Source organism: Rhea pennata, chromosome 3, assembly GCF_028389875.1.
Source record: "Rhea pennata isolate bPtePen1 chromosome 3, bPtePen1.pri, whole genome shotgun sequence".
NCBI classification, from domain to species: domain Eukaryota; kingdom Metazoa; phylum Chordata; class Aves; order Rheiformes; family Rheidae; genus Rhea; species Rhea pennata.
This window is the reverse complement of record NC_084665.1, coordinates 46,890,635-46,905,582: the sequence shown is the minus strand read 5'-3', so window position 1 is coordinate 46,905,582 and position 14,948 is coordinate 46,890,635. Positions and strand designations below refer to the sequence as shown.

The following is a 14,948-nucleotide window of genomic DNA, read 5'->3' as shown; positions in this document are numbered from 1 at the left end:
CTCAGGTACGCCCCCTCCCCGTAACGCGTTACATTTGACGGGGGGGGGGGGGGGCGTTTTTTCTCCCCGTTTTGGGCTTTAAAGGGAGCGTTTCCTAGCAGCCGATTGCAGCAGGCCCATTCATATTACAATAGGGAGAGAGGAAAGAAAGGGCCTGGCTTGTTTAAACTGCTTCTGTCTTCATTCACAGCCTGGTGTCCCCGCGCATTGTGCCGGCCACAATGGGACCAAAGGGCTCATTGTGCCCGAAAACAAATCAAAACAGAATAAGAGACGATCAGATGAAAGAGTCGCGCACCAAAATTGTTTGGAGAAATCTCAGTCTTACATCTGAGATTTATGTTACCTTTTGGCTGCGTGGCCTATTGACCGATGTTTATAATAACCACTAGAGCTTGATAAACAAAGCGACCCGTGGGGAACCTTATATGCAGTTTTGACGGGAACGGGGCAGGAATGGGCGGGGGGGGGGGGCAGATTTGCGTGGTCTCGTTGGTAGTTAAGACCGAGGGGGCGCCCCGCGTTTCGCCGCGGTGCTCTGCGCGCTACCGCTGAGCGCTCGCAGCGGCGGACCGGGATAAACTCGTTACAGGCGCTGCGGTGCCTCTCCGGGTGTGCGACCCGCTTCCACCCTGCAGGCAACAGGTGGAGACCTGAGTAACTTCACATACTTTCGGGAGGGGGGTGGGGGGGAGAGAAAAGAGGCGCTTTGGGGAGCCGATGGAAGGATTAGATCAGATGTTATTGCCGGTGAAAAATTAAACAGAGCAGTGCTCTGGGGAGCACAGATTAATATATTTGGTGACTCCGCGTACACAAAGCCTCACCATTGTAGCCATGTCTGAATGCCTGTGAATAGGACGGAGCATATGTGGCCTGTCACCGCAGGTGCCCACATCTGTTCGTCTCCGGGCAGATGCTCTCAGAAAAGAGGAGAGCATTTCCAAAAGCACAGGCCCGCCCCATCCATACCCATCCTCTTTTTCATAATCACCTTCTGCAAAGTAGTTTCTGCCCCCTTCTTCTCCCTTCCCCCCCACCTCCGCACATCTGAGGCACAGAGAGATGCAGAAAGAAAAACAAGGCAAATTGGAGGTGGCTCGGAAAGCCCTGGAAAAGTACTATCAAACAACACCCCCCACCAAAGTTAATTTCCAGCAGGTTTTGCATTGCAGTGAGCACACAATACACAAGATGTGCACACCGCGCAAACGGGGCTGCAGGCCACAGGGGAGCAGGAGCAGTCTTTATGCATGAAGTGCAGTACAGTACAGCAGCACGCTGCGTTGGCAGCCACAGGGAAAGAGTGGTCTGTGCAGATACCATTAGGAGTTCATTCTGGGTTAAGACTGATTAATTAACCCGGGGAACAGGCAACAGGAGTTTTCCCTATAGAAACTGGTGAACACAGGCAGTGTTGTTACTGAAATTGGATGTCAATGAAGGGAATATTTCCGACCATCCGGCAAAATCTCCTTGCTGGAGTGCAAAACGTTTTTCTGAGCGATGCCGTAACAGATCTTTTTTCCCCATGTACGCAAATTTAGCCACGGCCTCCTCTCTGTGCTCTGTGACACCGGCACGGAGGCAAACCGTGGGGTTATGCCAGGCGCCTGGCGGGACAGATGGAGTGCTGGAGCACAGGATAATTCTTAGGATGACAAGTTGTTTCAGGTTGGAAACGATCTCAGAAGGTCACTTAGTGCAAACGCAACCAGTGGTTTCTAGCCGAGGTAAGATGGTGAGTGTGCAGGGAAACGAGTTTGGAGCTAAAAGGGGAGGAAAGAGGCCGAGAGCACACACACGCACACACATCCACGCACACGCACACACACAAGTAGCCAATTTTATCCACTGCAGCTCCTCACAAGCAAAATCACGTCGGAAACAAGCCGGGGAACAAACCCAAACAAACAAGTAGCGCAGGGGAGAAGGAAGGGGAGGGAGTTGCGAGCCTTCCCCTCGTGTGCAACCAGTAAAACACGTATAGGGGCCACTTTCAGATTTGCCCAGGGAAGGCTTGGAGAGCAGCTGGCTGCGGTAATCTCATCGGGAGACAAAGGAATGCCCCGTCGGTTCCAGGATCACAGGTAAACACCCAGCCATTGTTATGGAAATGAGGGGCTAGGATAGGGCCGGAGCAGATGATTTGCGATTTGAAAAAAGGCGATGGGGCGGGGGGGAGGCCCAGAGCTGCTTATCTATCATCTGGCCTCTCTGTGTGCCAGCTGAGCCACGCGACTGCCCTTTCTTATTCTAATCAGCACATGCCTTTGCAACTTGGGGCTAACCTACATGCTAAACTTCTTAATCCCCCTGCTCCTCCTCCTCCCCGCACACGGAAAGCACATGGGAGCCCCCCTCGGGGCTGCGCCCCCCGCGCCCTCCCGTCCCTGCCCACCCACCGGCGTGGGGGCAGCGGGGCGCCGTGCGGCCCCCCCCAGCCCCGCAGCAGCGCCCGGTGCAGCGCCCCGCACCCGCCGCGGCGCCCGGCAGCTCCGGGGCGGCGGGCCGCAGCGCCCCGCTGCCCCGGTGCCCGCCGTGCTGCCCCGGCCGGGTGGTGCCGGGGGGCAGCGGCGCACACATACCTCCGTGGGGACTGCAGGCCTAATTAAAATATTAGGCACACTCGGCTACACATAGCTGCACACGCACAGCGCCGCCCGCCGCCCCACTCGCCATATGCCCGCGGAAAAACCCGGGTCGCAGGCCGGGGACCGCAGCGCGCTGCCCTCGCTAGCGGCCCCGCTTTGCACGGACCCCTTCCCCCTCCCGCATAATCTGCCTTCTTCGGAAAGACGAGCTGCGGCGCGCTGGGGGCTTTCGGCTCCCGGGCGGCGGGGCGGCAAGTGCTCGCCCGGGGCCGAGGGCGCCCGTCGTGGCGGCGACGGCATCAGCTCGGCGCAGCGGGGCCGCGCCAGCCGGGCAGCAGCGCGCCGCACCGGGCGGCGGGGGAACCCCGGCCCCGGCCCCGGCCCCGACGGGGCGGGCGCCTCGGCCCGGCCGCCTGGGCACGGCGGCGGTGCGCGGGCGCGGTTAGCAGCGCGGGGGCGGCGCGGGGGCCCGCGGGGGGCCGCGGGCGAGCGCGGTGCGGAGACACGCGGTTGGGAGCGAAAAAGCGCCATTTGGTTAGGAGCAGATGGCTGGCTAGGGGGCTGATCGCGTCTAAAGGCGTGTCATCCCCCTTCAGCGAGAATCCCTAAGGGCTCCCCTTGTCTTCAAAATCAATGAAAATTAAAGTGCAGAGAATGGATGAATAGTTAGACCTCGAGTCCCTCCTTTGTTCGCCTCAGCTACTGGTGGGCAGGAGTTAAACTACAACAGCCTCCTATAGAAACACTTAAGTTAAACAGTCTCCCCGTTAGCCCAGCATCTGAAAGAGAGAGGGAGAGGGGGGAAAAAAGCAGAAAAGGGAGCTTTCTGCTTGATTTCCCCAATACAGAATCGCGTGGCATAAATTAAGCCGGAGAAGAATGAGCGCCGTGGGCAGGATCCTGCCGGCTCTCACGGCGCCTTTCAGTCACGCTCAGCAGCGGTAATCGAGAAATCTGTGCCACGTCAATTTAACAAATACCCGGTACCGAAGGGGAGTTGTTAAGGATTTGGGGCAAGTTTTTTCGGGTCCTCCCCCCCCCAAGGTTAAAGCCCTCGCGCGTGTAACTTTTTATTTCCAGTTTTTTAAGCAAGGGGATGCTAATGGACCAACTTTCTCTCTCTCGTAGATTAAAAGATTCGTGGTGATATATCACTTCTCACCTCCACCGACGGGCGATCCCCAAATCTCAATACATACATTGCTCCCGCCCCACTTCCTTGGTAAACTCCATATGAAGTGATTCCCCTCCCCTCCAGCCCCCCCGCCCCGGGGATAACGCCACGGCAAAGTTTCCGAAGCAGCGGCAAGCCACTGGCAAAGATGTTGACGCTAGGTGGCAAGAGTAATTTACAGTTAAAGCCAGCGCTGCTGTTCGGTGCGCTGCTTGGCGCGCCCACAGGCTCCCCGGTTAAGAGGCACGGAAAGGCGGGGGCGGATTTTGGCCTCCGCCCGCCGGGCCAGGGCATCCCTCGGGGAGCCGAGGCGCAGTCCCAGCCCGGGCAGCCTTCCCAGCGACTTCGCACGGTGCCCCTGCACCGCTGCTCCCGTGGCTGCCCAGATACGACTCTGGGGTAAAACCAAACATTCCTGCACATTTAAGCTTTTGCTTAAATCGAGGTCAAGGCAGGGCCAGAGGAAGGAGGGGAAGAGAGGGATACCTGAATGTAGAGCTCCCATTGGACCAAAATTTTATTTAAGGCCATGCACGCAGAGCAGTGACATGTTGCAAAAGTCTGCCTACTTATTTAAGTGCCAAGGGTACCTGCCTGGGTTTGGGGTGGCTGCCCCAACCCCCCAGTAAACGAACGTGCACAGCTACAGTCCCGTAACAGTCAAGAGGAACTGGGCTGAATGAACTCATTAGTGATTTTCTTTTAATTGGTATTACTCAATGCTTTTACTTTAAGAAGTCTTTAAGATTTTTTTTTCAGTGCATTGTAAGATAATTTGTGATCAAGACATCTGCTTCAATGAAAGTCACATTTTGCCATGCAAATGCACGTTTCAACCCAATAAAGTCGCCATAATAAGGCTTTTAGTACGGCATACCTACAGTGAGGTTATTGTGGCCAAATCCTCTCCTTTCGCACACAAGCTTAATCTGTGCTGAAATGAGCTGTTACAATTAAAATGACATTTACAGAGACAGTTACACCTTGCATCCTAATGAATCCGCCTGCGCCTACCGAAGGTGTTTAACAGGGGGCCCGAACAAAGTGGAAAAACCCCGCTTCGAGGGACATGCCAGAGTCGCCCGCAAACTTTTATCCTCCACTTCCATCCATCATTAAGAAACTGCTCAAATGATAATCATCTCTCGCCCCTCTTTCACCACACCAGTAAACTCCTTCCTATGTTTTTAAGATCAAAACAAAAGTTCTAGTATCTGATGGATATGTAAAAAAATAATAAGGTGACGGTTGGTGTAAAGTTTTTTTTTTTTTTTTTTTTTTAATGGACGGGGTGTGTGTTGGGGGGGAGTGCTGGAAGGGATTTCTTTAAAAAATGTGCGGACATTGTTGTAGAGGCAGTAGCGTGCGCCGAGGGGAGCTCTTTCTCTCCCTCGCATTGTGCAGGGAGCAGGTGCTGTCTACATTACCATACAGCTGAGAGCACAAAGAGCTAACTGATTCAGCCCTCGCACAATAACAAACGGCCTTAATGACAGCCACGCGAACGACACACACCAAACTCACTTTTTACTAAGCTGGAGGAGGAAAAAAAAAGAAAAAAAAAAAAAAAAAAAAAAAAGAAGAAGAAGAAGGAGAGAGAGGGAGAGGTTGCTGGCGATGATGATAATAATCATACAGGGGTGCAGGAGGCGGGCGGAGCGGGCGGCTCGTCGCTGCGGGCAGAGGCGGCTGCGCGGGTGACCCCTCCGCGGGCGCGGCCGGCCGCGCTCCGCCCCGGCGGCCGCCCGCGCCCCGCCGCCGCCGCGGCCCCCCGCTTGCCGGAGCGGAGCCGGAGGAAGAGCGAGCGGCGGGCTCGGCTCGCGCAAACCCACCCGTGACAACCTCCCCCCGCCGCCGCCGCCGCCGCCGCCGCCATCCCGGTCCCGCCCGGGGAAGCGCGGTGTGCGTTTAAGGGGATCAGCTTTCCCTCGCCGTGGCGAGCCGGCTCGCCGCCGCCCCCGGCCCAGCGCCCCCGGAAGGGTCGCGGTGGGGGGCGCGGCGGCGCAGGGTGCGTCCCGGGAGGCAACCGCGGCTCGCGGCCGCCGCGGCGGGGCTGCCGGCGGAGCGCGCTGCGCGGCCGCTCCGCGGGGCGGAGGGGTGCTGCCGCGGGCCCGGGGCAGAAGGGGGATTCTTGCGGTTACCAACTTTGCAGGAATGTAAATGAGCGCGTTTTGTGAGCGCGGAGGGGAGGGAGGGTTGCACATTTTACAGCTCACTGACCATTTGGCGATCCATTGAGAGGAGGGTTTGGAAAAGTGGCTCCTTTGTGACAGCTCCAGGCAGATTGGGGGGCTGCTCATTTGCATCTCATTAGCAATGCGGGCGGCCGGCGGGATATAAGGGAGGCAGGCGCCCGGCGAGAGGCAGACCCTGAGCGCTTCACACTCGGAGAGAGCCGCCGAGGCGCGGCACGGCACGGCACGGCACGGCGCAGCGCGGCGCAACCCCCCCGCCCCGCCGGAGCACACCCGGACACGCTCGGTGCGCGGCTATTGAGACACGAGCTTATTTTTGTTGGCTGGGATTCCTCTGAAAACAAAAGTAAGCCCACAGCGACGACAGACAGCTGCGCTTCTTTTGAAAAAAAAAAAAAAAAGTAAAGAAAAGAAAAGGGGATCAAAGCTCCAGCGTGACCTGCAAGCCGCTGCTGCCGTTTGACACCTACCAGCCCCGACGTGCGCAGGCCGTGCGGAGCCGCGCGGAGCCGCGCAGAGCCGCTCCCCGCATCTCACCGCACCGGGAATTATCGCCGCCGCCACCGCCGCCTCGTCTGCCGCCTCGTCTGCAGGGATTTCCAGATCGCTGATTTTTAATCTTCCTTGGGAAGCCTTTTCTCTGCCTCTGTTGGGAATTAAGTTGTTTTTATTTTTATTTTATTTTTTTTTCTGGAGAAAAGGAGGATCGCCGTGGATTGGGAAAGAAAAAGAGTTTAGCAGATAATCCTAACTTTTTTCTTTTTCTTTTTTTTTTCTTTTTCTTTTGCCATCCAAAAGAGCTGTCAGTTGCCGAGAGGCTGCACCTAGAGACCTCGACAGGGGGAAAAAAAATCAGAGACACTCCTGAAAGAAGGAAACCGTGACACTAACTCTTCCAGCTCTGCTGGGACAAGCGGCTTTGGCCGCTTAATTTTTTCCTTCCCCCCAGAGAGACACTTTCCCCTTTCCCCTCGGAAGAGAGACAAGGGGGAGGCAAGCGAAGGCACCAGAGCCTGCCCCTCCAAAATGGGAGGCCGGTTCCTGCTGACGCTCGCCCTCCTCTCGGTGCTGCTGTGCCGCTGCCAGGTGAGTACCTGGGGGCTCCCGCCGGCCGCAACCCCCCCGCAGGGGTCCGTGAAGGGGTCCGCGCTGTGTATATGAGCATGCACCGGCCCTGTGGAGGTGCAGAGGGCCTATAGGTGGCTCGGGGAGTGGAGAGGAGCAGGGAGGGTGGCGGGGGGGGGGGGGGGGATGCATGCACGATGGGGCTGGGGGGCGACCGGGGGAGCAGGGCTGCTCCGCGGGGGCTGACGGCCTCCCCGACCGCTGCCCCCCTGCAGGTCGCCTGTTCCGGGGTCTTCGAGCTGAAGCTGCAGGAGTTTGTCAATAAGAAGGGGCTGCTGAGCAACCGCAACTGCTGCCGCGGGGGCGGCCCCGGCGGCGCCGGGCTGCAGCAGTGCGACTGCAAGACCTTCTTCCGCGTGTGCCTCAAGCACTACCAGGCCAGCGTGTCCCCCGAGCCGCCCTGCACCTACGGCAGCGCCATCACCCCCGTGCTCGGCGCCAACTCCTTCAGCGTCCCCGACGGCGCGGGCGGCGCCGACCCGGCCGCCTTCAGCAACCCCATCCGCTTCCCCTTCGGCTTCACCTGGCCCGTAAGTGGGGGCTCCGCGGGCTGGGCCGGGCTGGGGGCCGGCATCGCTGCTCCCCCCGCCCGCCCCCGCCGGCGCTCGCGGCCCGCTGACGGGCGGTCTCTGCTCCTTCTCTCCCCAGGGCACCTTCTCGCTCATCATCGAAGCGCTGCATACCGACTCGCCCGACGACCTCACCACGGGTAACTGTCCCGAAACAGAGCCTTTCCCGGAGTAACCCCCAGCCCTGCCGCTCTGCCAGCCTGCTTTGTCCCTCTGTCTGCCTTGTGCAGCACACTCCCTGTCCCCATCCCTGCTCCTTCTCAGGAGACCACGGGAAAAGGCCAACCTGTTGGCACACAGCCCTGGTGATCCTGCCTCTGCAGTTCCCCTCCCACCGCAGACCCCCCCCTCCCCCCGAGTGTCTTCCTCTTCCACTGCCTGCTGCGGGTCCCCTAACCATGCTTCTCCTCTCCATCTCCTCGCAGAAAACCCCGAGCGCCTCATCAGCCGCCTGGCCACGCAGAGGCACTTGGCTGTGGGCGAAGAGTGGTCCCAGGACCTGCACAGCAGCGGCCGCACCGACCTCAAGTACTCCTACCGCTTCGTGTGCGACGAGCACTATTACGGAGAGGGCTGCTCTGTCTTCTGCCGCCCCCGGGATGATGCCTTTGGTCACTTCACCTGTGGGGAGCGTGGCGAGAAAGTCTGCAACCCGGGCTGGAAGGGCCAGTACTGCACTGAGCGTGAGTGTTACCTTTTTATCTCCCTGGGCACTGTTTCAGCTGTGCCCATGGGGCTTGCTGGGAGGCATTGCTCTGACATGAGACCCCACAAGAGAGGGGGGACTGAGTTAGGGTGCATGGAGGTCTGGTGCTGCGTATGGGCCTTACTGCTGTGGGGGCCAGGAGGGCCTCAGTGTTACCATAGAAAGTTAACAGCTCCATCTCAAGCTAGTAAAATGACAGTGTCAATGTTACACTCTCACTTCTTTGCTGTAATCATCAAACTTGATAGCAAAATATTCAAGAGCTGATTGAGGATATATTAAAATATATCAAGTCTAATTCTTATCCCCTACCCCACCCCTCCCACCATGGTGCATCAACATCATGGACTGAGGGGTACGTGGCTTCAGGAAAGGAAGTTAGGCTTTGGCAGCCTCCATGGATCCGTCTGAATGGCAGGCTTATTACGGCCTGAAGTGTTGCTACCTTGTATTGAAATAAGTATTGGGAGATACAAGATATTCTCTCTGGGTAGTAGACTGTATGTTTCTAATTTGGGGTACTCCTAAACCTGCCACTGACAGATACTTTTGCACCTGGAACCCCGGGAACATTCACCTTCTTCCCTACCCCACTTCTATAACATTGCCTTGATGATTACTACTACTAATAAAGTAGAAAGCAACATGAATTTTAAAGTAAACCTGAGCTTGAAGTTGTTCAGGAACATGATGTGTTGACACAGCAGGAAAAGATGGAATAGTGAGCAGATAAAGGAAGTCTCAGATGTCAGATACATCCAGTTTTGTACAAGATCATCACCCTTTGCAGACACATGGCAATGCAAGTACAAACACACGCACAGAGATCCTACTGTAGCATGTGATGGCATTCTCTGATTGTGTGCGTATGCACATCTGATGTGGGCTGTCAGACGACTTACCTTCCTGGTGAGTGCTGCTCTCCCATCATCAAAGGGCCAGAGAGCTAGGGAGAAAACTGTTGCAATCTGAAAAGCAGCCTCTCTGTTTTGAGGTTTTTGTTTGTTTGTTTTGTTTTTCTTAAAATCCACCTATGCTTTGGTCACAGATGGCTGCTATCAAACAGGCCCAGACTGATTATTCACACTGTTGGTGACTGCTAAGATGCTTTTAACAGTTCGTGGTACAATGTTGCACAATAAACTGTAGGCAAAGAGGCTTGCATTTCCTTTGACAGTGCTTTAAATAGGAACTGCAACCTTTCCCAAGATCAAAAGTGCCTATCCCAATTGTGTCAAGGGATGGGGGAAAAGGAAGCATTTTGATAATGAGCTCTTTCGGGGCTGTCAGCACTTTTGGATGCCTGTGCATTGCTGTTCTTCCCATAGCTCAGTAGAACGTTTTCCATCTTTCCTGACTTGTTATGTATGCTGTTCACTCTTCCTCGTGTCTTAGAAAAACAGTTTACAACAACAGTGCAGACCTTCTGGGCAATAGAGATGTGTTTGTGTGTGCATGCATGCAAAAAGAATGTTTTCCTGTTAGCAAGCAGAGCTCCCAGTCCCAGATTGCTTCCCATCTACTTGCCCTCAGCTCCATTCTTTCCAGCTTTGCGGTGATCTGATTATCAGCGCTGATTCTTTCTTTTTTTCTTTTTTTCTTTTCTTCTTTTATTCTTTTTTCCTTTTTCTTTTTTTTCCCTTCCCCTTCCCCTCGCACGCCATTGTCTCCGGCTGGCTTTGTTGAATTAAAACTTTGCACTGCCTGCTTAATGAGTTCCATAACCAGGCAAAGTAATGAGCAGAAGTCCCCCCCCCCCTTTTTTTCCCCTTTCCCTCATCCTCCCTCCTGCTGGCCCGTTTACCTCTTTACCATGTCTGTGCCCACCCTCGCCTTTTCCGAGCGGGGCGGGGAAGTGGCGGGCAGAACCAAAAGGCGGGGGGGGGGGGGGGGGGGAAGAGAGAGAAGGAGGAGGGAGGAAGAACTTTAGACTTATTTATTTGAATAAGAAAAAAAGTTTTTGCAGCGAAATCACGCGCGTGCCATAGATTAGCCGTGGGCCGGGATAGGCTGCGCGGGAGCCGGCCGCGGCCCCATTGGCTCCGGCGCCGGCCGCATTGTTGCAGCGGGGCAGCTGCTGGGAGAGAATAGACAATAGAGCAGCTGTCTTGCACTGGCACCCTGCACACCAGCTGTCCACTCTTATCTGCACACACACTTTCGGGGGATATTAAGAGGTGGAGCTGTGTGCATAGAATTGGAAAAAAAAGGACTTCTGACCCTCACTGGGAAGGGAAGGCGGGGGTGAGGGGCTGCGGGGAAGGGAGCAATTGTGAGCCCTCTTTTGTCTGTGTGCAACTGTATTAAGAAGAATGCTCATCCCTGGTGATAAGTAAAGTGCCCAGTTACTAGGCAAGATCAATACTCCTGCAGACTTTGGAGATTAACTTAGCTGCTCTTAACTGCCTGGACCTAGTGAAAGAGGCTCGCTCCCTGCCCACGGGGTGCTCTCAGAATTGTGCTTTTAGAAGGGGGGTGCTTGGCCCTGGTGCTTATATGTCTCCCTGCTCGATCTGTTCACAGCGATTTGTTTGCCTGGATGTGATGAGCAACACGGCTTTTGCGACAAACCTGGGGAATGCAAGTAAGTTTTCTGCTCCCCTTCTGCTCCCTTCTTTAGTGTTGATGCTCTGGTGTTAAGTAAGCCATTGGTCATTCGAGGGTCAGTTTGAGTGCCTTTCTTCATATTAGATGGTAATTTGAGAAATCCAGGTAATGCCAGATCAAAGTATTAATCTACAAGTCAAACATCAGCACCATTAATATTTACCTAATGAGTTTACAGTACCATGTGTAAGGGTTAGCTGTTTGTTATCAGAGTAAACAAATTAACTACCTGGAACCATGGCTCTGTCTAAGGAAGGGGAAGAAATAGCTGGGGCTGGTGAAAGCTGATACTATAGCTGGACTTGGTGACTTTCTCACATGAAGGATCACTGAAGGCTTTTAGGAAACTTGATCCCTGGCATCAGTGTGTTTGCAGAGTTTGCGATAGGGTTTCCAACTGTGAGAAGTCTAAATCTGACGAGACTTTGTTGTTGGCTTTTTTTTTTTCAGATGCAGAGTGGGTTGGCAGGGGCGATATTGTGATGAGTGCATCCGATACCCAGGCTGCCTTCATGGTACCTGTCAGCAACCGTGGCAGTGCAACTGCCAGGAAGGCTGGGGTGGCCTTTTCTGTAACCAGGGTAAGTGCTCAGCCCCTGCCTCAGCGTGCATTTTAGACCACAGAAAACAAGCAGCTATTTCCAGCTCATCTGCACTATAGTAGCCTTGTAAAGCAGCAAGTGTCCTGATGGATCTCTCTTTTCAAAAATATCTTTTACAGACCTTAACTACTGCACCCACCACAAGCCATGCAAGAATGGTGCCACATGCACCAACACTGGCCAAGGGAGCTACACTTGTTCTTGCCGACCCGGGTACACAGGTTCAAGCTGTGAGATTGAAATCAATGAATGTGATGCCAACCCTTGCAAGAATGGTGGAAGCTGCACTGTAAGTCTGAGTTGCTTGTGCCACATGAAACCCCGAAGGAAGAGGAAATGTCAGTTTCACTGGTTTTCCAAAATCTTTTTTTGGGGTTTTGTGGCAACTTCAGTTAAACATTTGAAGCAAACAATCAAACAAACAAAAACTGGTTTCTTCCCAACAGGATCTTGAGAACAGCTATTCCTGTACCTGTCCCCCGGGCTTCTACGGTAAAAACTGTGAGCTGAGCGCAATGACTTGTGCTGACGGACCATGCTTCAATGGTGGGAGGTGTACTGACAACCCTGATGGGGGATACAGCTGCCGCTGCCCACTAGGATATTCTGGGTTCAACTGTGAAAAGAAAATTGATTACTGCAGTTCCAGCCCTTGTGCTAATGGTAAGGCCAAACATGCTAAGGTGACCTTTTAAAAGGAGACAGTCCAGTTACTTAGGCTTCTGATTTGGAGTTCATATTAAGACTCAGTTATAAATCACGGCTTGTGTCATGTCAATAGTTGACTTGGTGGAGCAATTGTGCTTAAAAAGTAATGGCACAATATGGTTCACTGCCACAAATAGCATTTTCTTAAGGGGTAGCTGTGGCCAGGTCACTTGGCCTGAAGCCTCATGCATAAACATGCGGAGGTTTCTTCCAAGTGGTTTATAAAAACTCTTTGAGGTCTGTGGATGGGAAATACCTTACAAATCCTAAATATTGTTACTTATAATCTAGTGGTAGTAATTATCCTGTTTTGATAAAACTAGTGAAGACTTTCCTTAGTACAATCTTCCACGTTCATTGCCACTCTAACTCTAAAGCATGAGACTGTGATGTGATACTGAGCTGGACTAGCTTTATTGTCCAAGCCAGATAAAATGTCAAAAAGCTAATAGGATAGGGAAAGAAAAGCAAATGTTACTAAGAAAAATTTCCCTTAAAAAAAAAAAAAAAAGGCATACTTTTTATGGTGGAACAGACCTAACAAAGATTGGAACCTTTCTCAAAAAGAAAAGTTTTCTCAAATGCTGATTGTCATGATCACCTGGAGAACATCACTCAGAGTGTGCTAGGCGTTCAAGAAGCTTTGAGGTTGGGCAGCCTGACTGTACACCACTCAGCGCTTGTCCCATTTAATGTGTTGCAGGAGCCCAGTGTGTTGATCTTGGGAACTCTTACATATGCCAGTGCCAGGCTGGCTTCACTGGAAGACACTGTGACGATAACGTGGATGACTGTGCCTCCTTTCCGTGTGTCAACGGAGGAACCTGCCAGGATGGAATTAATGACTATTCCTGTACGTGCCCCCCGGGATACAATGGGAAGAACTGCAGTACCCCAGTGAGCAGATGTGAACACAACCCTTGTCACAACGGGGCGACGTGCCACGAAAGAAACAACCGCTATGTGTGTGAGTGTGCCCGGGGGTATGGCGGACTCAACTGCCAGTTTTTGCTCCCCGAGCAGCCTCAGGGACCAGTAATTGTCGACTTCACTGAGAAGTACACAGAAGGCCAGAATGCCCAGTTCCCCTGGATCGCGGTGTGTGCCGGGATTATTCTGGTCCTGATGCTATTGCTGGGGTGCGCTGCTGTTGTTGTCTGCGTCAGACTCAAAATGCAAAAGAGGCACCACCAGCCTGATGCGTGTAGGAGTGAAACTGAGACCATGAACAACCTGGCAAACTGCCAGCGTGAGAAGGACATTTCCATAAGTGTCATTGGTGCCACTCAGATTAAAAACACAAACAAGAAAGTAGACTTTCACAGTGATAACTCCGATAAAAATGGCTACAAAGTTAGATACCCATCAGTGGATTACAATTTGGTGCATGAACTCAAGAATGAGGACTCTGTTAAAGAGGAGCACAGCAAATGTGAAGCCAAGTGTGAAACATATGATTCAGAGGCAGAGGAGAAAAGTGCAGTACAACTAAAGAGGTATCCTTCGTGTCCAAGTGCAGGGGGAACAGCTTTACTCTGAAAGGTGTATGTGTCTTGTGGGTAGTATTAGCAGCAGCCCTCTGATCTGTGTTGTCTGTTTTTGTCTTCAATAGTGATACTTCCGAAAGAAAACGACCTGATTCAGTATATTCCACTTCAAAGGACACAAAGTACCAGTCGGTGTATGTCATATCAGAAGAGAAAGATGAGTGCATCATAGCAACTGAGGTTAGTATATTGCCTGGTATTGTAAAAGCAGAGAAAAATCTTGGTGCTTGATCCCTATCTAAAACATGTAGGGGCAGCTAAGTTGTTCCTCATGATGCCACACTGATTCGTAGCTCTTGAAATCTGGTCCTCTTAAGTTTATTGTGATGTGAAGGTTGTAAAAACCTGACAAGCTTGGTCATGCAAGCCACTTGCTTCAGTGGATGTCACAGGCACAGTTATTCTTGCAGATGAGGAGACAGTTATGGTACAGTTGTGATCTATGGGCTTGCCCCTTATTATGCTTCACATAAAGTCTGTTCTTGCCTGGCATGAAGCTAGACTCCTGGCCCTCTCAACCCTGACAGTCATATTTTTACTTTCTATTAATCTCTTCTGGTCTCTGCTCTTGTTTTCTCTGAACAGGTGTAAAACGGAAGTGATATGGCAAAGTTGTTGTTCAGAACAATTTCAAAGGAGACGTGCCCCAATGAATGCTGCTGAAAGAGGAATGGGAGATAGATTCCTTCACTGACTGCTGCTGAGAAACTAAATTCAGGCTTGAGCTGGTTCTCTACTGAAGTTAGCAAAGTGACTGCAAAATAAAGAAACAAGATGGACACTAGGCAAGGGTCTGTGTTCTGTTGCACTGCCTTTTATGAATTTTATCATTGCACTATGGTCAGTTGCTTTTCTATATATATTTAAATGAATGGACTTACTTACTACATAAGAAGCATGCACTGCCTGAAGTGTGTATTTTGGATTCTTATGAGCCAGTCTTTTCTTGAATTAGAGACATAAACACTGCCTTTATTGTCTTTTTTGATACTAAAATGTGTTTTTACTAGGTGAGAAAAAGTGTGTTATTTTTTTGAATCTGTAAAAATATTTTCATGATAATTGTAAAGCTTGAGTATTTTGTGATGTTCTTTTTTTATAATTTAAATTTTTTGGTAAAT

The 14,948-nt window shown here is 52.5% G+C and overlaps 2 protein-coding genes across 5 annotated transcripts in view; one reads left to right on the top strand and one right to left on the bottom strand.

Annotated features, from left to right (window-relative positions):
* Positions 1-6,849, bottom strand: part of FAM120B (family with sequence similarity 120 member B) — an 85,435-nt gene extending 78,586 nt beyond the window's left edge. The window contains exon 1 of one of the 2 annotated variants that reach the window (XM_062572222.1): positions 6,434-6,849. The gene's annotated coding sequence lies outside the window, so the exon portion shown is untranslated. Of the gene's footprint in view, positions 1-5,988; positions 6,048-6,433 lie in introns of those variants that run through there. The other variant, XM_062572224.1, reaches the window with a different exon arrangement.
* DLL1 (delta like canonical Notch ligand 1) lies at positions 1,839-14,843 on the top strand. Of its 3 annotated transcripts, none has more exons than XM_062572217.1 (12): positions 1,839-2,090; positions 6,762-7,049; positions 7,304-7,618; positions 7,737-7,797; positions 8,083-8,340; positions 10,887-10,947; positions 11,421-11,551; positions 11,692-11,861; positions 12,019-12,235; positions 12,984-13,776; positions 13,893-14,007; positions 14,413-14,843. In XM_062572217.1, exons 2-12 carry the CDS (start codon positions 6,990-6,992, stop codon positions 14,416-14,418), a joined length of 2,187 nt encoding a protein of 728 aa, XP_062428201.1. In that variant the 5' UTR covers positions 1,839-2,090; positions 6,762-6,989; the 3' UTR covers positions 14,419-14,843. The 3 variants fall into 3 exon arrangements, with proteins under 3 accessions (XP_062428201.1, XP_062428204.1, XP_062428203.1); XM_062572220.1 differs by lacking the exon at positions 1,839-2,090 and adding an exon at positions 5,704-5,776; XM_062572219.1 differs by lacking the exon at positions 1,839-2,090 and adding an exon at positions 5,930-6,309.
* Positions 14,844-14,948: the final 105 nt, after the last annotated feature.

Excerpts from the sequence above, each read along its gene's own strand:
- DLL1 (XM_062572217.1), top strand. The coding sequence starts at position 6,990 with ATGGGAGGCCGGTTCCTGCTGACGCTCGCCCTCCTCTCGGTGCTGCTG. Across the intron at positions 7,050-7,303 it reads TGCTGCTGTGCCGCTGCCAG|GTCGCCTGTTCCGGGGTCTT; the intron begins GTGAGTACCTGG and ends GCCCCCCTGCAG. Across the intron at positions 13,777-13,892 it reads AGTGCAGTACAACTAAAGAG|TGATACTTCCGAAAGAAAAC; the intron begins GTATCCTTCGTG and ends TGTCTTCAATAG.